The sequence below is a fragment of the Amphibalanus amphitrite genome, unplaced genomic scaffold, assembly GCF_019059575.1.
Source record: "Amphibalanus amphitrite isolate SeventyFive unplaced genomic scaffold, NRLGWU_Aamphi_draft 000102F_arrow, whole genome shotgun sequence".
Taxonomy (NCBI): domain Eukaryota; kingdom Metazoa; phylum Arthropoda; class Thecostraca; order Balanomorpha; family Balanidae; genus Amphibalanus; species Amphibalanus amphitrite.
In genome coordinates this window covers 211928-233960 of record NW_024881597.1, presented here as the reverse complement: position 1 = coordinate 233960, position 22033 = coordinate 211928, and the positions used below count along the sequence as shown (strand labels likewise).

The 22033-nt window shown below is 51.1% G+C and overlaps 1 protein-coding gene across 1 annotated transcript in view; it reads left to right on the top strand.

Moving 5' to 3' along the window:
• LOC122380614 (kinesin-like protein Klp98A) overlaps positions 1 to 20834 on the top strand; it is a 118464-nt gene extending 97630 nt beyond the window's left edge. Inside the window, exons 18-19 of the mRNA XM_043363920.1 lie at positions 13056 to 13330; positions 16857 to 20834. Coding sequence (XP_043219855.1) covers positions 13056 to 13330; positions 16857 to 17000 — 419 coding nt within the window. The 3' untranslated portion in view covers positions 17001 to 20834. The remainder of the gene's footprint in view (positions 1 to 13055; positions 13331 to 16856) is intronic.
• The last annotated feature ends 1199 nt before the right edge of the window (positions 20835 to 22033 follow it).

The following is a 22033-nucleotide window of genomic DNA, read 5'->3' as shown; positions in this document are numbered from 1 at the left end:
ACTGGGGGGAGTTCCCTATGACGTTGTTTTGGCGTTAACATTTTGCATTAATGTTGGCAATGTCCATTTCGTTCAAAGAATGGCTCATTCAGGATAAAACGTATAGATTTCGGAATTGCACAACATACAAAACTGCCAGTTCGGTTTAAAACTCCGTATTGAAAGTAGATTATTGCCTTTAAACATTTCTTCAGAGAGGGACCGCAGGCGGCTATTTGTAAGGCCGGTGACCACCGGCGACTAGCGCAATGGTGTTATAATGAGACCGGCGGCTTTGGTTGGTGCGGGCCGGGCAGAGCACGACGCCGGGCACATCGATCGCTCCTGATCGGCCCAGCGTGGCGAGGTCACCGTGGCGAGGCGAGGTCACCGGCGACCTGCCCCGTCCATCACAGAGGTGGCTGATAGGAAGGTGTGGCAACCTGTGAGAGAGCGAGAGAGGGTTAGAGCGGCGCCCTAGGGAACAGTACCGTAAATAGCCAGAGCCTGGATGGCGGGCAGTGTCAGGTCTTATAGATTGCCACTGGTGGCACTGGCTGGCCTGGCTGCCACGGCTGGTAGCAAGCTCTTGGAGACCACGGCGCAATCTGACAGGAAGTCGCTGCTTCTGAAAATCCCGTACAGAGGCCAGTTTTACCAACAGAAAAATAGCCGCCTGCCGGAATTTCTTGCCTAAAGACCGCTTCACATACGGAGTGTAAAAGCGCCGGCACGTTAGCTGATAGGGCGTTACTATTTACGTACCATATATGAAGCGGTCCCTAGGCAAAAAATTCCGGCAGGCGGCTATTTTTCTGTTGGTAAAACTGGCCTCCAGATTTATTTATTTCTCAGAGCCTCGCATATCGCTCTCCCTCTCCCTTTCCGCCCTGCATCTCTTCCCTTCCCTATTCTCGCTCAATCCTTCTTTACCATTTTCATTACATATCATTCTTTATTTTTTTTCTGCTTTGACACATTTCCCATCCCTCATCATTGCATTGCTATGGCTCGATCACATACACCTTTTTAGATAAACTGACCAAAGTGCACTGTCGAAGTATCGACAACACATTTGTCTTTATTCTTCGTTTTCTCCGCGATCAGTACTACTTTGTGGCTTCGCAACCGCGCAATATTGACCCACCACGCCTTCAGCGGTAACATTGAGCTGCCGTTGGAGCGTAAACACCAATTTTATCGTCGGGGTGTTCCGACCTCCTCTCACGTTGCCTCCTGTGGGACATGTCAATATAGTTTGAGCTGAAAATGGAGCCGCGCTATCCACAGGTGTTAGGAGCCCAAGGGCCGCTAGAGATTTTAGCTGTAACCAATTCCGATGGCATGTGATGTCAGCAACCCAGTCCTGCGTTTTTTTATATAGGCTGTGTAATGCACGTAGGTATGTTTTCATCGGGCTTATAGGCAATTTGGGTACTTCTGGTAAATTCCCAAAGCCAAGGCACTGATACCGCAATGATTTTTCCCAATTACTGGGGCAATGGTGAAGATACTGCGTACAAGCATTCTTCATTTTTGCATTTCAGGACGGCTACATTGGTATCTGTATCAATAATATTTGATATGTTCGTAGTATTAGTCCTATAACATGGCTAATGCTATCATTATTTTAAGTTTAGCCTGCAGCATTGTCTCGGCTTTTCTGATAAAGTACCTATACGGATATTTGATCTACGGTCCAGCATCCTGTCTACGGAGCGTCTGACAGCATCTGACTACGAGGCTGTCGTAAATCTGACTACGAGCTTATACACAGCTCCTGAGGCTGGCAAAGCTAACCTTGGGCTTCAGTTTGTCGCTGCTGGATTTTTTTTTCATCCATCGTTTCCTTTCCTTGCTCAGAGATGAGGTCGCTTTGTCGAGGTCGCTGACTGACCGCATCCACCCACACAGTGCGGCAGAAGCACTGGCAGCTGGAGGATTGGAGGCTGTCTATCAGTCGCACCCCTCCGGCGCCCCACGGCCCTCCGCCGTCGGCACCTATCGCGCCCGTCTGTGACCGCCGCGCGCTGTGAGCTGACCTTTAGCCGGCGATGCCAGATTGAAAGCTGTTTGCTCCTGTCACAGGTCCCCGTCCAGGTCGGTTCCAGCTCATTGCGTATCAAGGGAAACCCATGGCTGCGTGTTTCTTTCAGTTATTTACCTGGTTAGCTGCACTGCTATGATCTACGTGTATGTGAGGAACAAGACGAGATTTTTTTGGTCTTTTCATTCGCGATTTGATATAAATCGCTATTTAGTGCGGCCTTTGACAGGATGTCGGGCGTGCAGAGAGAGCAAATCATATTTGCGGATGCTGATCGATTGAATGACTGGTCCAAGAAATCGAATGACGGCCCTAAGCTTGACTGACGCACTATAGTGGATGATAAACTTCTTCTATTATCGTGATTGAAATATGATTGCAGTGCTCGGGCTAAAGTCTCTTTATTGCGTCTTAGCAGCAAAAACTGCATTCAGCAAAAGGTCGCACTGCCGCCGTCGCTGATGATTAACTTTTGCTCAATGACATTTTTTTGTTGCACAAGCTCCAGCTGCGGAGTCCTCTGTGTTGCCGTTTGCCGTTTGCTGCACCGCCGTTTGCCGTTTGCTGCGCCCTTTGCTGTACGTATGACCGAAAACCCGCCCGCCCTGTCTTCGCGACATGCCACATAAAGTTACGCACGCTATAGGACTGACTGCTTGCATAGGGTCTGTTTGAGTCGCACTTCCTAACACCTCTAAACTCCTCCAAGATTGCTTCCCTGTTCCAGTGGCAGCTCTAGCCCCTACAAAGCCAAGGACACTGCTCCAACCTCCTCTAGCTTGCTCTTGGAGGAGTTTAGAGGTGTTAGGAAGTGCGACTGGAGCAGACCCATAGTTACCGTTACGGCGTGACAGCAATGACTGCACCGCCCGCCGCGCCGCGCTGCGGCGCTCACTGCACTGGTAGACTGTACCGCTAAACACGAATGCGCTGCGGCATACTCTACCGCCCTGCTGGGATGCGAACCGCTGCGATCGTGCGGGCAGCCCCGATTTTGGGAAGCGTCGCGGTGGCTAGGATGTTATTTCTTACTGTTTGGGATGGGGTGCAAAGAGTGAAATGCTTTGCATCAACCCCATGGTGTTCCCAAATACGTTCGATAGATATGTATCTCGTATGCGGCGCTTGCAGTTCAAGGATGAAACAATTGCTCCGTAGGGTATAGGGTCACCCACATATTCGCATTAGTCATTCTGTTACCTATCTTAGAATCTATATCCCATTCTTTAATAGATATTCTTTTCACATTGGTGCAACTAAGGTCAGCCATTTGACGCAATGAGAGTTACAAGGAAGGACGAGATCTTAAATCGTTTCGTGAGCCGGCCTGTGTATCGATTGTTTTCATCCTGAGCTCACACAAAACCCACATGCTGATATTTTGAGACCTGAAATAACTTCATGGTATCAGTAATTTCACTCAGATGCAAAGCGATATTTTTAACGAATATGAATTTTTAATTTCCAAACTTTAAACTTTTCTTTTACATGTTAAATGCTGATGGTTGATAATTGGATTGCTGGAAAGCCCGGAACGGATCGAACTCCTTCAGGGTCAGGTCGAGCCGTGCAGATACCGGAGCCGCCCCAGTCCTCGGCCATCGCTCACGACCTTGCAGTCGCGGTCGATATCCCGTCAGCGTCGGAACGGCCCATCAAAGCAGCCCTCCCGCCGGTGGCTGCGTTCCGGCCGTCGACGGAGACCGCCGCGGCGCAGGATCGATTTGCATTTGAATTGAGTTTGTCAGCTCTGGCGGCCGGTGCGGCGCCAGCAGGGACTGGTGCGGTGGTTCGGTATACCTGCTGTCCCTGGCGACCGGTGCAGCAGCGGCGCCTCGGTTCGGTGTTTCAGAATGTTCGCGGCCCCCCGGCGGCCGGTGAACGTCTTCGCCCGTGGGAGGGCCGGCGTAGAACTGACAGCCTCCGCTCCTAACTGGTAGATAACTATTAACCCGCGCCCAGATGGGGTCTGCCGAGCAACGCGGTCTGATGGGGGGGGGGGGCATTTTGGCCCCCCCCCCTCAGATCTCGAGAACCACGCAACATAGCGACAAGCGGTAAACGGTGTTGGATAGCCCCAGCGGGGAACTACCTTGTGACCCAATTTCATTGACCTCGGTCAAACCGATGACGTCACAGGTCAGGTCAAAGGTCGAATTTTCACCGTTTACAGGCATTTCAAGAAATGCGTTGTAAAATCGAGTAAAATGCATTTCATTGAAAATCATCGATGGAGAAATGTTCTTCAAACACATATTTTGTTATTTGAGGTCACTGATACCAGGTCAGGTCACAGAGGTCAGGTCACTGGGGGGTCACAATATGAAAGTGTCGTGTGATACATGTTTTATGGTCCATTTTACATGACAAATGCGATTATGTGGGTCAGACAGACTTCAGGGCCAGTTTAGGTCACGTTTTGGTCAAGGTCAGGTCAAGGTCAGGTCAAGGTCAGGTCAAATTAGGTCAAATTTCAAAGTTGATATTTTTGCATAAAATGGGTATCGATTCGATGCAGCTCGTCACGGGGAGTTCAATGGTGGTCTCCGTTTTGCGCTACGAGGTCTAGAATTGCTAAAAATTGAGTTCAAAAATTTGACGTCATCAATTTTTAACAGTTTTTTCGCTATAACTTGGCCAAAAAAAGAGGTATCGATCTAAAATTTGGTATGTATATCGAAGAGCGCAGGGACTATCACATATATTCCGGTTTTTTCGAAATTCGAAAATTTTTTGGAAAATTTTCGAGTTTTTCTAAAAAAATCAATTTTTTTTTATTTTTGGGGGTCAAAATCCCAAAATTTCGAAAATCCGAGATAGCAGTTTTGTAGCGCCGTCTTTTCTCTACACAACCACATAAAGAACTTTAAAATTGCTTGTTAACTGTAGAATTGGTGAGCGTTTCAAGATGTCATGTTTTTTGCTCATTTTTACTCGAACATGACCTCAGTTTGACCTCAATAACTCCTGACCTGAGGTGACCTGTGACTTGAAATTTTGTGTGAAGGTGTCAAATTGATGCCCGGTAAGGTACCCAAAATTTGGCGGCGCTGCGCGCCGCCGTTTTCTCGCTATTTAAGAAAAACCACAGGGGGGCCAAAATGGCCCCCCCCCCCATCAGGGCGCGGGTTAAATGGGTTTCTCATACGTTATTCACGAGCGGTGAAGTGTTTCAACGCTGTTGAGTGCAAACAACACTGCCTTTCAGCAGTTAAACTTGCTCGATTGTTTCAAGCGCAACTTCTCCTGTAATTGGGCGTAGGCCTGTTGATAATCATTGAAAATACAAGACTACAATAATACAAGAAGTTAAACATGATGCGCGCTAGAATTGCAGGATATTGTCAATTTCTTTGAATGTGACGATTACTTGTTAAGCATTTCCACTGGCGGTGGTTATGTCGTTATTAACCGAAAAGTAATGCCGACTTTCCATTAAATTTTTGGGAACATTGTGAAAGATTGTTGCCTTAAATTACGTCTCCCTGCCTTTTCGAGCTTCATTATTTGTTTGTTTCTATCATTGCTGCTCCTTTTGGGACATCAATAGGTCACCTGAACAACTGTTTCAATTCACAATCGGTAACAGCACCGAGCACAAACTCGCGATATATTTAAACCCTGCCGGCTCTTGCAGCCTTTGTCGTTCCCGAGCTGGGATCTGTCTGTGACACTCCATTATCCCAGTTCTATTACATTGTTAGCCTGTTTCTGCGGTTCGGCCGGTCGGCCGGCGCCGGCTCGCTCGGCTGACCTTGTCTCCGGCAGCTGCGGCTCTGCCCTTTGGGAGATCTGGCGGCGACAGGCTCCTTGTTCTGCCGAGAGCCGGTCGGCGAGACTCTGGAATGAGAGTGGTGGCATGTATTCGGAGCGCGCGGGCGTCGGCACGTCCCCCGTCACTGGCAGTGGGTTACAGTGGCCGTCCCCCGTTACTGACAGGCACTCGATTACAGTGACTGTCACTGCCAGACTGGGTTACAGTGCACGTTCCCCGTCACTGGCAGACTGGGCTACAGTGACCTCTCCGTCACTGGCAGACTGGGTTACAGTGACCTCTGCGGCACTGTTAGACTGGGTTTCAGTTCCCTTCCCCGTCACTGCTAGACCGGGTTACAGTGGCCGTCCCCGTCATTGACAGGCAGGGGGTTACAGTGACCCGCCCCCCGTCACGGGCAAACTGGGTTACAGTGGCCGTTCCCCGTCACTGCCACTCGGTTACAGATCTGGAGGTGGTTACCAAACTAATACCGTGCTGCCTGGGGGAACGTCGCGCCGCCGAGCCCGCAGCTCGCCGCCGGCGTGGGCGGGCGGCGCGACGGCAGGCGGCGAATTATAACCAACTCGATTATGTATTCCATTCGGTGGCTGGCGCCGTCCCTGTTGTAGACAGGCGAGTGGGTGGGCGTACCGCTGGTAACACACTGCTGCATTGCTGACCGATCTATGGCCTCTGTCCGACCGACCGTCCTGTCAATAGGCCCGCCTTTCACCCTGCAGTATGGCATCGATTCCTCATGGTGCAATGGCCACTAGCTCGTAAACTCAACCTATGAGCCGATTGCCCAAGGCGTGATCGCGCAAGGAAGTGCTCAATAACTCTGGTAGCTTTCAGCCGTCCAGCTTTTCGGTCAAAATAATCATCATAACGCACCTGCACCATCGCTGGTGTGGCAATCAGCATAAAACATCTAAGCATGTAAGCAAGTATGGTTGCAGTGGAAATGGCTGCTATGCAATACGATCCATGGTTTTCATTGGTAGTTCCAGGAGGCATCAGGGGCATATGCCCTCCCATAGCGTCACGCCCTACCATAGCGTATGCCGCTGAATTTAAGTGCTCTATTTTAAGTGTCCCAGGCAACGAAGCAGCCGGTGCGAGCGACTTTAGCGAGTGTCATTTGAGCGAACGTCATTTGAGCGAACCATTTTCAGCGACTGGCAACTTAGCGAATATAAAATTGAGCGATTATCAAATATAGCGATTATCAATTTAAGCGAAAGCTATGTTTCAGCGACATCTTTTTCGTCGAATAGAGTTTGAGCGACTGTCATTTCAGCGAAACACTTCATCGTCCCGTAACGGTGTATTTTTTATTTTTTATTTTTTATTTTGCGAGCGTACGTACAACGAATGTTTCCGGAACTTTTCATGGTTATCCGGAACTGGATGGCGGATGTCACGCTTAAAGTTCAGACATTAAGCTTCAAATTTAATGCCACATTTCTCAAAAATTCCAGCGGTTCGATTTCACCCCCCCTCCCCCTGCTGTTTGCCAATAATGATGACCAAGCGTTTGTTCAGAGATTCATATTGCTTGTGCTGTTTTTCGCGAACTTCCCCCGCTTGAATTTGGATCAGTTCCCCATGTTGTAAAATTTGTTCTTGCCCCAAGCAACGTACGAATTTCCAGTATTTGGGTGAGGTCCCTGAAACATAGACTGGATCCCCCTGTGCCATCCCTCGAGCTTATTATCGGTCCTTGGCATTCCTTCCATCGTCCTATCTCTCACGTTCCACATTTCAAGATCAAGGTAGCAGAATGAGGCCAGATATATACCCTGGGCCAGATAGTTTTGTGGTTTCCAAGCTTAAAAGCAAATTTTTAATTTGCTGCATGCAGCTTGAAGCATGACACATACCAAGCGGGTATTCCAAGGGCAAGAATTCCCGAAAAGTAGCAAATGATTGACTTCCGTCGCGTTCGGTTTCGCTGTAACTGTGTTCGCTCAATTGGTCCCCATTGACCTCCATATATTCGCTCAATCTGGTTTCGCTGATTCTGGTCCTCGCTTAAGTTGATAATCGCTGTGATTGAATTCGCCGACTTGACAATCGCTGAAAAAGTCAATCGCTTAAATTGATAATCGCTGAAAAGGCTTCGCTCAAATGTCGTTCGCTGAAATGACGCTCGCTCAGGTGTCGCAGAACCCGAAGCAGCCTGTGGTTGATCAGTTCATGCATAGAGATGGGGTGGATGCTGTCAGTCTAGCGGTGAACCGTTCCATACTGAGGCGTAACCATCATAGACTTCGCATCTGATCGGATGGCGTGGGCGGCGGCTGGGAAGCTCATGTTTATGCATTAAATATTTTTAAGTAGTCAGCCTTGATGTGATGGAAGGCCGTTGGCGTGCCTTTGCCCCTCCCCCCGTCTCACGTCGCCATAGAACACACACGCAGTCCGTCAACTTCCCTCTGAAGGTTTGATTAGACACCAATGGTGCCAGTTAAAGTTATTTTCTGCCTCTCAAACTATTTGAAATGCACTTAACCAACGTCATTAATGTGCGTGCGCCTGCATAATGAGCAGATTCCCCGAATTTTACATTGCGTTTGACCGTCGCGACGTGACTGGGCTGCTCATTCTCGCCAACGAGCGGCGTTATTCAGTGAAGGAGGCAGCCTGCCCCGGGGGACCGGGGCCGCGGGGACGGCCGGCGCCGGCCAGGATTGCGGAGCGGCCGGCCGCCCGGTGTAACTCCTGTCCGCTCCGATTTGTGTCTCCCCGGGGGAGTAACGGCCGCGCGTGAATCACCACTGCCGCCGGAGTGGGAAAACGGCCGACTCAGTTGCCGCCGTGTGGCCGGTACGGCGGGCCGGCGCTAACGCTAACACGTTCGGGCCAGCTGCGTCTCAAACACAGTCTCTAACAAAGCGTATCTGTTTTGGGTCTCGGCCGCAGTAGCTCAGTTGGTCTCGGCTATACTGTCTCTTGACGATTTCCATATGGTGTCCATTGCTCGTCTCGTGGGCGGCTATAAAACGCCGTCTCGGTTCCAGCGTCTCTGGTCGCCGCTAGTATAGCTAGCTAGTCTCGTAGGCGCTGGCGAGATTGATCACCCTACTGATGGCTAATGTCGCCCGTGATCCAGCGCCATTACCGGTTTGCATGTTGTTAGCCTCTTCTCTGTCCCACCACAGTCCCGTGTTTCTTATTCGTTCCCTGTTTTTCGCTGTGCCATACTCTTACTCCTGTCTGTCACTGTCCTTTCTGCCTTGTCCGTTCCTGACTCTTTTCTCTATGCCGCTGTACGATATCCCCCATCTGTCCCGTCCCCGTCCCCCTGTCCCCTCTCCTCCGCCACTGATGGTGATGGTGTGAAACTGTCCGAAACTGATGCCCCCCCCCCCCCCATTAGTCCCTACTCCCTTGAGCTGTTCGGAGTCAGGTTCTGGGCGGCAGTGGTCGGAGACTATCCCTCACCTTCGTGTAGGTACTTTATCTGACGCTCGCCCACCCGAATCGGCGAGATATCTCCCATCCTGGCCTTCGGGACCGTAGGGAACAGCCGTACGTTGAAGTTCGGCGCCGTCCCGGTATTTTCGTCTGCTGAGGAAGAAGCAATGTCCCACCGGGGAAAGAACGGTTATCCGACAGGTCATTGTATCGAGGTGTGGCTTTGCTTTTATTGATCATGAAGTAGCTTCTGACAGCAATTGGTATATAAATATATCATATCCCACAAATGGCTGCTGTGCCATTGTGCTCGATAGTGTGGCTTACTTGACAGCCTTTGTGGACCGGTCGTTCAGACTCCAGCCAGGCCCACGGCATTTCTCCGCTGTCACTGTTGACGCCACGCTGCGACGAGGCCCTTCTGAGCCGACCGCGCCAGGCGTGCGGAATGCGATATTAGAACCGCCGCACGTCTGCAGCCGACGCGACGGATGGCACGCGGCTCTGGCCGGCTGCCGCGCGCGGTGCGTGTGACGGCGAGCTCCCTCTGCCTGAGGCATCTTGCACCATAATATCCAGATAATTAGAATCGACAAACTATTTTTGTAGTTAGCTAACTTACGGAAGTAAATTTTGTTGCACCAGCCCATTACGTAAATGCGCGGCTGCTCCGTATAATTTCTAGCATAATGTTACGAAAGTTTTTTTGGAGTGGATATCCGGTGCAACAGAATCTAAGTGAATCGGAATTTCCCTTGTTAGGTATTTTGGTGCAAGAGGCCTCTGGGCGTGACGAGCCGCCAGTTCCGGCCGGTAGCACCCCGGGGTGATTGCTCCGGCCGGAGCCGCGAGTGCTAGCGAGCACGCTCCACTGCACCCGCCGTTCGGTCCACCGTCGGCGGCGCCGACCGGTTCGTCATTGTTGGCAGCCGGTCGCTGTAAAGAATCTCGGCTTCAATTATTCGCCGATATTGGGCCGACAGCTGAGGAGGAGAGGTCTTGACAGAGCGCCGCGCTGGGGGTATTGCTCGGCGCCGTCCGCCGGTGGGCCCGTGTCGGGCTGGACAGCGGGGGCGGCGGTCGCCGGGTGTGATAGCGGCTCGGGTGTCGAAATGATGTCGACAGGTTAAACAGAACCGCCCACGTCGTAGACGGGTCATTTTTCTTTTGATTTGTATTCGTTCTGCTTTGTTCCAGAAATAGCCGAGTGCCAAGCGTCAGACCGCATGCATTTATCATGTGACTGCCCATCATCGTTGCGAATTTTCTGTCACGACGTGGTCTATTTTTGACACAGCGAGCGTGCCGAATTCACGTTTTATTGATATGTTTTGCGATGGTCCAGAACTTTGCGATAATAATTGATGGCTAGAAGCGGGCCTCAAATTTATATTTGCTCTGCCTGCGCCCGCAGCCGCAGTAATGGTTGAATAACAGCGCGCGCTGCCGCGTCATTCTCTATACAGGGCAGGTGCAGGCCCACATTTGTGCAACTGGTTTCGGACTGATCCACGGAGTGGGATGGGAGCTACGGAATAATCCGAGACTACCAGGAAAGTTGGGTTGTAACGCCTAATTGAGTATTTTATGCTTGGCCGAAGATCAATGCACAACAAAATTGCGCGTACATGTCACATGTATTCTGCAAGAAGCATTGCGCTTCCTTGCGTGGTTCATATGAATTCAACAGGCTGCGTGGTATACTGAGAACCATCAGGATGACTTAATCCTTCCTTGGCGCATACCCATAACGTGGTTTTTGTGTAGGTGCAACACAGAAGGATGCAAAAACTTGATCCCCTTAGCTCAATACCTGCCAGAGCTTGTTATGTTGCTCGGGTATATTGAGAACTTTTCAACGCAAAGTTATCGGGATAAGTTAGCCGCAGGTGCGGTCCACTCCTGCCTTGTTGGCATTTTTCTCCGGGGTCTCGCCGTCCAACTGATTGGGTTGTTTGTCACAGTGCGATTGGTCGCCGGCGCTCGTCATTTGCACTGGATGACGACGGCAGCTGGGAGGACAGAGGCCACAAATCAGCCCGATTGCGGCTGTGATGACTTATTTACAGCTCTGGCCGCGCCACATGGCTCGCCGCGCTGCCGTTCGGTACATGCTGCGCACGGCCGGGATTGCCAGCTGGTTCCCCAGCCAAGATATTGGACGCGGTTTGAGATTAGTTCATGAAGGTCAAGGGTATAGAGATAGTAAATCAGGTGCTGTACTGTATCAATGGCTGTCCACCTGGCTCAAGGTAGCATGTGAGCCTACGATGGAAAGCGTGTTGGTTGTCATGCCTTTTTCAATACCAGTCGCGTTCAACTAGCCTTGCTTCGTTTTTCTGTTTTGAAAACATCTGGCGCTTCCTTGCTCGATGGCCATCGTTTTCGACTTCCCGTCCCCGGGAGTGTGAGGATCTTCGACACCTAACGCTGGTAAACGTGATTTCACGCCCTTTATCGACGTGTCGCCGAAGGGCGACGGCCATGACAGACGTTCTACGCTGGCTCTTTGGTTTCTTTATCTCGACTCTGTCGCTTCGCTTTGGGTGGTTAGAAGCATAACGTCGTGCACTGTGCAGTGTGCATATATGTAGGGGAGACCCGGGAGGTATGGGCCCCCTGGAGGTATGGGCCATCGCAGTTTTGAAGAAGTGTTGCGTATTTTTACACATTTGACCGCGTTAACTGGTAGCAGCCATTCCGTTATACAACCCACGTGATTTCCAAAATTTTTCTCACTCTTCTTTGGCAATGAGCGGTGACAAAGCGTTTTTGCCCTCTTCGAGTAAAATACGGTACATACAGAAAATTCGTGATAAATTTGAAGCAGGCTCGTTTTATGATGTCACACCATCGGTAATATAAAGCTAAAAGCATGCAAATTAAGACTGGATAGACAATTTAAAGCTTTCTTGCAAGTTTATGAGCTGAGATGCTACGCACATTCTGGCGTCCTTACCGGGAGGTTTGGGCCACCCACCCCCATTGATCCTAAATCAATACAATGATGCTTTCATTGAATGTCCTCTTCAATAACTTTTATTTTTGTCGCGCAAGGTCGAAAATTTAACTACAAATTTCATTCGAACAGAAAAAATATTATTAATCTTATTTCATGGAGCATGACTGAGTTTACCAAAAGACATATGTGCCCACGTGAGTCGTGACCCCCATGAAGTAAGCTGTTGGCCGCTTATGCGGTTCCTGGGCTCTAAGAGAGATCAAGGTAGATACCAGCTACGAGTATTGTTCTCATTATCGAGAAAAGAATATGAAACATGGCACCGGCCCATACCTCCCGGGCCATGGCCCATACCTCCCGGTGTATTTTGATGGATCGAAAAAGCGCATGATTTATTGAAAGCTATCTCGAGACAAAATAGTTTATCCCAGATGCCTAATATCAGGCACACTTTGCATGCGAAAGGCAATTTCACGTATGCATAGTGAAAAACCGGGTCTAGCCACTTCCCACTGGAAGAAAATTGCCTTTTCACAAAACCGGCCCATACCTCCCGGGTCTCCCCTATGACGACAGACACGTAGAGCAGCGGCACTGTGGGTTTTGTCCTTCTTGGGTAATATAGGACACTCGTACACCGTGTGGCCTTATTTGGCTACCTAGCCGTCCTTGGTTATCCTGGACGAAGTAATACGTTCAAATATCGGCACACTTTCCTTCATTTGATGTTTTCTCTAAAAATATAGTAAATTTGGTTCAGTTGGCTCAAACAAGAGTTTGACAGTCTTTGAGCGCTACTCGGTCGTTGAGCAGACTTATGTTTTGTCCGCCTTTCGGCGCATTTCTACCACCGTTACAGTGCTCTGACCTCCCCTCTCCCTCTCCCGCAGGCTCCGACTCGCCGCCGCCGGCCTCCGTGGTCACCGTGCCTCGCTACGTTCTGCGCGGCGCTGGCCGAGACGCTCACTTCGAGTACGAGATACGGCTGTGCGCCGGCGGCGAGCGGTACACGCTGTACCGTCGCTTCCAGCGGTTCCGCGAGCTGCACCGCTACGTGGCGCAGCGGTACGGCGAGCAGGCCACCGCCGCCGTCCGCCTGCCGCCCGCCAAACTGTTCGGCAGGACCTCCGAGACGCTGGCCAACGAGCGACGCGGTCAGCTGGAGGTGAGAAGGGGCGCGGTGACCGCTGGGGCGGGCGCACAGTCGCCGGGCCGCGGACCGGCCTGTCGCAGCCGCCGGTGTTCGTCGAACTCGACGCGCCTGTGGCCGGCGCTGCGGCTTGCTGACCAAGTTTGTCACCGCCGACGGCGCTCGGCGGCTGCCCGGCGCGGCTGGGACGCCTGCCTTCGGGCGGCCCTGGCTCCGGCGATCGCCTGGGATGAGGCGGCCGAACTCCGGCTAGGTGCACATTGTCAGCGTTCCGGGGAACGCGCCGGCAAAAACCGTGCAAGAATGTGTGGATTTTAATTTATTAGTAACTGCCTTTTGATTGATTGCAATTGCTTAATAACTTTTTTCAAGCATTATGAGCTGTCAATGGAACTCCCTCATAAGTTGTAACGAGAGTTTATTCGGATTCGTTATCTTCCGTTGTCAGTCCTTTGTAGTCACCTGTCTACATTGGTATTCTATGAAGTTTGCTGTCTGTCGTGGTCCCCTGTGTAGCATGCTGTCTACAGTGTGTGATATTTGCAGTATGCTGTCTGCAATGTGTGCCGTGTGGACTATGTGTCGTTCCCGTGTGCCGCGGCGCGGTGTCGGGGTGCCGGGATGACCGTGCGAACGGTGTGCCGCTGTGGTCGATGACGCACGAGCACCCCCCCCCCCTGTGCCCCCCCCCCCGATCCGCCGGGAACTATTGATTGGCAGGCGGTCGGACGGTGACCACCTCTCTGCCTCGCGATAGTGCCGGGTCAGAGGTGCGCCAAAGGACGATCCTATGATACAGGCAGAACGGACAGACATGGGGTCAGGTCACTGGGATCAAGTCTGGTCAGAGGTGCGCCAAAGGACGACCCTATGATACAGGCAGAACGGACAGACATGGGGTCAGGTCACTGTGATAGCGCCGGGTCAGAGGTGCGCCAAAGGACGACCCTAGAATACAGGGAGAACGGACAGAGACATAGGGTCAGGTCACCGGGATAGCGCCGGGTCAGAGGTGCGCCAAAGGACGACCCTAGAATGCAGGGAGAACGGACAGTGACAGAGGGTCGGGACACTGATAGCGCCTGGTTAGAGGTGCGCCAAAGGACTGAGTCCGATAATACAGAGATCGTACAAAGACACGGGGTCTGGTCAATGGGATTGGTCATCAGCGATGGTAGACACGACGCATGGGGCTGGCAGACATTGTCTGCGGTCACCGGGGCTCAGTAAACCAATGGTGGCTGCCACTGGCAGATGTTGACAAATATACCACTCTGCGATCCGATAAAACCAACCTTCGTTCGTTAAACCACTTTGGCACTGTCATTTGCGAGTTGGAGGTTTCATTGTAAGCTGCTTGATATCATTTTTGCACTGGCAATACTAGGGCGGATATTGCTAATTCCCTTACATTACAGTAATTCCATTATAACTGTGAATGCTAGGTTAATTGATTGGATCGCCTATGCTGGTCGGCGGCGGCGTTCCGTTTTAGCTTATGCGCATTTGCTAGACTTCAGTTTGACCTCCATTGATTTATTTACCTGTGTCCTGGACACCTGCGCAGAAGCCGTGAAAGTGATTTGTCCAAGCGGGATCCGGTTACTGTGGCCCTGGATATTGGTTACTGAAGCTCTTGTTTCTGGTAAATGAAGCTCAGGTGACTGGTTACTCTGACTGGTAACTGGCCGCTATCTTGGTTACTGGTTGCGGTGGCTTTGGTTACTGTGGCTCTGGACATATTACTGGTTACTGTAACCAATTACTGGTCGTTGTGTCTTGGTTACTGTTTACTCTGGTTCTGGATATGGGTTTCCGATGCTCTCATTATTGGTTACCGTGACGGGTTACTGGTCACTGTGACTGATAAGTGGTCTTTGGCTTCTGGTCACTGTGTCTTTGGTTACTGGTTGCTGTTGTTCTCGTTGCTGGCGCTTCTCCGGTGATCTGATGCTCTGATCTAGTTGACTATTCTTCAGGTAACCCAGTTCAGTTCGCTCAACCATGCGACACATTCTATAACCTGGCTCGTTCAGTAGAGCTGATATTACTGTGTTCCTTTCATCCATGATTCAATGCTTTAGTTTCTGTTATTGGCTTCGGCTCCTTGTGCTGATATATTTATTTGTTGTTTTTATTTCCCGTTTCTTGATGATCTTACGCTTGATCTGAGTCGTGTGTAAATATAGCTTTCGGTACGTTCATCTAGACGACATCATAGACTCCTGAAGTTGTTTGCCTCCGTCCTTTTCCCCAGCTATCCCTCCCTGCCCCAGCCCCAAACTTCCTCCGGCCGGCCCCACATAACTCGCGCCACCACCACAGTCTCGGACTCCCTCCCGCCAGCCGAACAGCCCATCCGTCATCACAGCGCGCTGCTCTTATCTACCGGCGCGGCGGCGACCCATGACCTTCCCCGTATTCTGGTGACACGAACTCCTCCCTCTCTCTCTCTCTCTCTCTCTCTCTCTCTCTCTCTCTCTCTCTCTCTCTCTCTCTCTCTCTCTCTCTCTCTCTCTCTCTCTCTCTCTCTCTTTCTCTCTCTCGCTCTCTCGCTCTCTCGCTCTCTCTTTCTCTCTCTCTCTCTTTCTCTCTTATCTCTCTCTCTCTCTCTTTCTCCCTCTCTCTCTCTCTCTCTCTCTCTCTCTCTCTCTCTCTCTCTCTCTCTCTCTCTCTCTCTTGCTCTCGCTCTCTCTCGCTCTCTCGTTCTCGAATCTCGATCTTGCCGAGTGGCATGAGTGTCCTGTGGTTGTGACTATGGTGGGTGCTGTGAGTGTTCTGTATCTGTGAGTGTTGCGAGTTCTATGAGAGTTCTATTACGGCTGTGAATGCGGTGTTGAGTGTCTTACCTGTGAGTGCTGTGAACGTTTTGTGTGTCCTGTTCCTGTGAGTGGTGTAAGCGCTGAGTTTCCTGTGGGTACTGTGAGCACTGTTGATTTTCTATGGAGTGTGGAGCTGTGAGTGTATTGAGTGCCCTGCCTTGGCTTTATAAGTGCCCTCTGTGAGTGCTCTGGTAGGCGGCCGTACGTGAGTGCCCCGCCTCTCTGAGTGCCATCTGTGAGTGCTCTGAGCGTGGGCCGTCCGTACCTCGCCGGGGGGCTCTGTTTGCGCGCCGGCCGTAATGTGTCTGCTCCGGGCCGCGATGGCACCGGCTGTCTGTGTGTCTGTCTGTATGTCCGTGTGCCGTAACGCTCTGAGTGAGCCGACCTAAACCATACACCTTACACAGGCTTTGGCTGCGGCCTGCTCTCCGACAAAAACGCCCACCGCCACCGATGTATTAAATCATGACCACTTGACAAATGGCGTCGGTGAGGCTTTGGCCGCGTCATCGTATCGGCATCATTCTGCGAATAATTGTAAAAAGTGATCAACATGCTGCTCGATAATGAGTCCGTGCGGCCTCCCACTACTTATATTTCTGGTACATCCGCCCTAGTGGCGACAGTTCTTTTGCGTTGGACTGACGGGCAGATAATGAAGCCTGTTTGAAGACATCCATCCGACTCGTGTCTGACTGTGGTTTTTCGCTGCTCCACAGGAGTACCTGAGGCGGCTGCTGGAGAAGTGCTCCGGGCTGCCGAGCTGTCCGCTGCACCCGGGCGTCACACGGCGCACGCTGGCCGACTTCGCGCCATTTTTCCAGCGGGGCGTGTTTGAGTTTACGCGCGCCATGACCTCGTGACCTGGAGAGAGGCGGAGAGGCGCCGGCTCGCCACTCTCTCGGTATTTATTGGAGGATTCCCCTTGCGGCTGCCCTGGTTTGTGACCGTGGCTCTCTGTGGCTTGTTTTCGGAGCGGAGGGCTCACCCGAGTGACCGTGAAGACCGATGCTGCAGTTTCACCGCAAGACATTGTCTCTGTGGTGTGGTAAAGTGCGGGATTTTGGGCGGCGGTTGTCGCAGCCGGGTGGTTCCCAGATGTGTCGTTTGCGGGAGGTTGTCGTTGTTTGCTGTCCTGATGGCTTGTGAAGGGGTTCTGTTGTGAGTTCGGAGCTCAAGTTCAACCATGCGACTAAAGGGCGTAACTGGGAATGGGGCGAGTTGTACTTGATTGCCGGTGTACGATCCGAAGTTGTTTTCTCTTCGTGATGTGCGGTGTATCGTAGGCGTGGCGAGAAAAGTTCGGAGCTTTTCTGACCGTCCATCCATCCCAATAGCTTCCAGACTGTTCCCTCTGCTGTTTCTTTCCCAGGGACCAGTCATTGTCATTAGCACGCCGATTTTATAGATCTTTTACGGGAATTCTACACACTAGAATGATAAGGGGCAACATCACACAAATCCACAGCGCTGGCATAACATAAATATGCATTACCTCCGCAGCACTAAAATGAGCGCGTGCGTTTCATTCATAAATAGAGGACACAAATTGTTCTAAACCAGTTTCAGCTTCACTCTGAAAACCTATTTCGTTATCAAAGAACGCTTTTTCAATACTTATTAGAGCCAACCTGGTCTGCATGTGACTTGCATTTAAGTGCAGACCTAAACTAATATATGCTGCTTCATAACTCAAGTTGCAAAAGCTGCGAGGAAGTTTTGATGAAAATCTAAAAGTTTTCCCGCTATTAGTTGTTGCGTCCTAGTTGAAGCCTTCAAAGTCTTGTATCTCGTACAACCGGTTCCTGTTTACGGGTTTAAGTGGTTTATCCGTGTAGCTGCCGGCAGTGCCGTGTGGTGGCCTCGCGGCCCTCGGTCTCTAGCTACTGACGGCGGTATTCTGTCTCCGTCGCTACTGGCAACTTACTCTGTCGCTATCCCTGTCGGCAGTGCAGTGCTTTGTTGCTGCCGGAACGGTTCTCTGCGCTTTAGCTGGGTCCTCTGTCCCTGTGGCTGCTGGGATGGTCCTCTGTCGCTCTAGCTGTGTCCTCTGTCTCTGCCTGCTGCCGGGACGGTATTCTGTCTCCGTAGTTGCCGGCTATGCTGTGTCCTCTGTCCCTGCAGGATGGCCCTCTGCTGCTCTAGCTGGGCCCTCTGCCTCTGCAGGACGGCCCTCTGCTGCTCTAGCTGTGTCCTCTGTCCCTGCAGTAGCCGGGACGGTCCTCTGTCTCCGGGCGGCGGCGCGGTGCCGGCCAGCTGGCTGAGTTTGCTCGCCGGCGCCGCTCGAGTGGCCCTGTCCGGGTATCAGCGCGGCTCCGGCCCGGACGATGACGCCAGATTGAGGTCAGCCGGCCGAGGGACAACAGCCCCGGGCCGCTGCCGATGGCCGCGCCGCGCCAATAGGCTGGCTGGGCCGGTGTGGACAGACTTTTGAACTCTGGTATCTGGTCGCTTCCATATTTTCTTTATCTTTGACCTCCGAAAGTCGCGTGGTTGGCTAAGACAGGTATTGCATTCACCGCTTTAACAGGTTATGTCATCCTCCACAACTTTTCGAGAGGTTAAAGGCAGAGTCAGATCGCTCAATCTGAGGGAATATGTACCCCCTTCCTTGTCTCCCGTGCCTTGTCGTCTGACTGGATATCCCATGTGCCTGTAACTGCGTCTCCGCTCTGCGGCGCCGCTGTCTGCGCCAGCCACTCCCGTCCGCGGCGCTGATTGTCCGAGGTATTTATGTAGTCCTCTGGGAGTGACAGATATAGATCTGTCTGGCTCCAGAGTCCAGAGGACGGACAGAGACACAGCGCCCGCCGGCTGTCCGGGCCTGAAGGAGGGAGCCGAGACGGGTTAACGATGAAGGGAGTTAGTCTGCTGGGGTTGGCTGGACTACCCCTCCGCTCTGGTCTGGGAGATACGCACAGAGTCGAGAAGATACTGCTCCATTCGCCGGACGATTCAACTGTCTTTCACGATGATGCCTTAAAGGTGGGGGCTTGTGATGCGGACTCGCGTCATGCCGCCGCTGGTATGGACAAGTAGACGCGAGTTATTGCTCCGAGACAAACAGGGTACTGAGCACGATATGCATAAAGTTTAGTCTCGAGCCCGCCGTACCTCCATGTATTCTGCGGTTACGCACAGCAAGCGCACAGCACCTAGTAAAATACTTACAGGCTTGGCTTTACATGGTAACATTATGGGTATTCACTGGGTCATTGAGAGGTTCCTGCAGCACAATAAGTATACAACGGGAACAGCTGATGCTATTGGAGCTTTGTGTAGTTAGTGTACCGGTCGAGATCTGATGTGGAGTCGGTGGGCCTGACTCAGATATGCAGTGTAGACTGAGTCGGGTAGGTCTTACTCATCTATTGTGTAGCCTGAGTCGATACGAGACTCTGACTAGAGTCTCTGCTGGAGAGCGACTCGCTAGTAGCTCTGAGTGGAAACCGGCCTCGACTCAGTCGAGGTGACGGTCGTTTCCCGAGTTCTCAGCATAGACCTGTCGAGCTGCACTGCATAGATGACCGAACAACCCCACGCACTGGGTATTCGCTCCATTAGGGAAACCGCGGGACGTATTACTACTCTGAGCATAATATCCTGCAACGTATATAATGTGTGTATTTGCTGGTAGATTAGCTTCGATGTGCATGTTTTAAGTGCTGAAAATAGTGTATATTACAACTGAGGTTGTTGGAATACGTACCCATGCTTTCAGAAGGATTGTGCTTTTTGATTGTTGTTTGACAGTGTGTTGATGGGGTACTCTTGTGAAGTGAGTTGCTGCTATCACTGACCCTCAGTCTTCGGTCTCCATGATAGAGATCTGGCTTGTTTGTTGCTATTCACTATCGGCATTTTATATGCGGTGTTGCACTCCTGAACAATATTAGCGTTGCAAATTGTATTTCTGTATTTCATTATCCTCACTGTTCGTAAATTTTCTTCATGCAGTTTTGTTTTGTGCATAACTCTTCAGTAATTGCACGGATGCATATATTTTAGATTCACAATCGAAACAGCAGTCCTTACTTGGAGAGCCATTTTACCGCTGTTTCCTGTTCTGTCATTCAACTCCATGAGCGTTCATTACCTTCTACCACTTTAAGAGGAGCTAGACATCGAACTTTGGTGTCAATATGGGCATCGTGTAATTTTACACACTGCTGAGTGCTGACTATATATCGTTGATGCATGTCGATGTTTACAAACAGCGCTACCGTTTTTAAACAGACGAGTACCGTGGTGCCTGAACCTCGGAAGCTTTAAATCCGTCCCTTTTGGTACCGTTCCATTACGACGTCTGCCTTCCACCACCACTTTCCACTGGGAAAGTGCCGGTCACGGAATTTCCTTTACTGAGCTTTGCGTGGTTCACGTGACCTCTTTCGTGGTGTCTTACGCCTACCATGTGACCTACATCGCTGAAAGAAAAACAACGAATGACTTGTGAAGTCTTTTACGGTTTATGTGTATCGAAGCTAGTGAATTCATCGGCGTTTTTGGCCCACGCAAACCATGTTTCTTGGCTTTCCCTGTGTGCCGGAGTGTATGTACTTTGTGTTATCTATCGCCTTTGACGCGTGTATAACCCGAGTGGCTGGCTCGTGTCGAAATGCGAGGCCGGCCATGTGGCACGGTGTCCAATGGACAGTAAACTCGTGTGTGACAATACAGGGTCTGTGAGTGACGTACGAGTTGTGTTTGATAGGAAATGGAGAACTTGAAACACCGAGCGAGGCTAGCTCAGACTACCATTTTCGTCGTATGAATGGTCATGTTGTCAGCCATATTTTGCGAGTTTCGCAACATTTTATCGATATTAGATTACCCCAGTAGCGCTTTAACGCCGTTTATGGGTGTCTTTTCTGATGAATGCACTTCAAAAGCTCATTGAAGCCCGCTCACAACTATACGCACACCGCTGTCCATCTCTGGCCACTATGAATTTTAGATACATGGCAGCGGTGTTCCTACCTGAAGTAACTAACGAAAGCGCCTATTACTAACACTGAGAGCTGTTGCACAATCAGACAACCCACTTTGTGACGTTAAAACGCTCGTGCGATATCCTCCGGCAATGCGGTCGAGGCTTCATCGGTGTGCCACCTGCGGTATTCGATAGTTTGATCTCGATTTGTAACCCAGTCTCGGACCGACTTCTGACACACCTTGCATAAGCCGGGTGTCAGCGGCTTTTCAAGAGCCGTCGCCGCCTGGGGATCGATTTAGTTGGTCCGTGTGAGTGGGATAGAACGTGAGTAGCACGTCCTGCTTCTCCCCATGTTGGAGCGCTGGCTGGCAGTCTCGGCGGGCTGAACCTGCTGACCTTTGCCCACCGTGAGAGGCACAGCATTACTCAAATCCGGGAGAAGCCGGCCGGGCCACGCCGCCAGCATTTTAACCAAATTGCTGAAATAGCGTGGCGGCTTAAACTAATGGTGTTTTGGAGATTGTTTGAAACGCGGCATGCATGCTTTATTTTTGTATAATATTCAACAAAGCTCAGCATTTTAAGGTCGCCTTTCAACAAGCATGAATAATAACGGGCTGAGAAAAATATTAGTGCAATCGATCAATACGATGCAGGGAGAATATTCCGAGCCAACGTTGAACGAAGCGGGCCGGGTTGGTGGGCGGGGGGGGGGAGGGTAGATACGCAATGCATGCCCCTTCCTCCACTATATATCAATAAAATTGAAGTTCTAACCAAGCGACGATTATTTTTTAACGTCAGCCGGAAGCTTGCGAAAAGGCAAAGACGTGTAGGAAGTACCTAGTTATTTCAGACGTTTCGCTGAAACAGGCCTCAGATGTCAACAAACATCAAATCTGCGTTTTCCTGACTGAAGCCTATTAAATCCGACAGACGACGCTAGCTCGCTGAGTCATG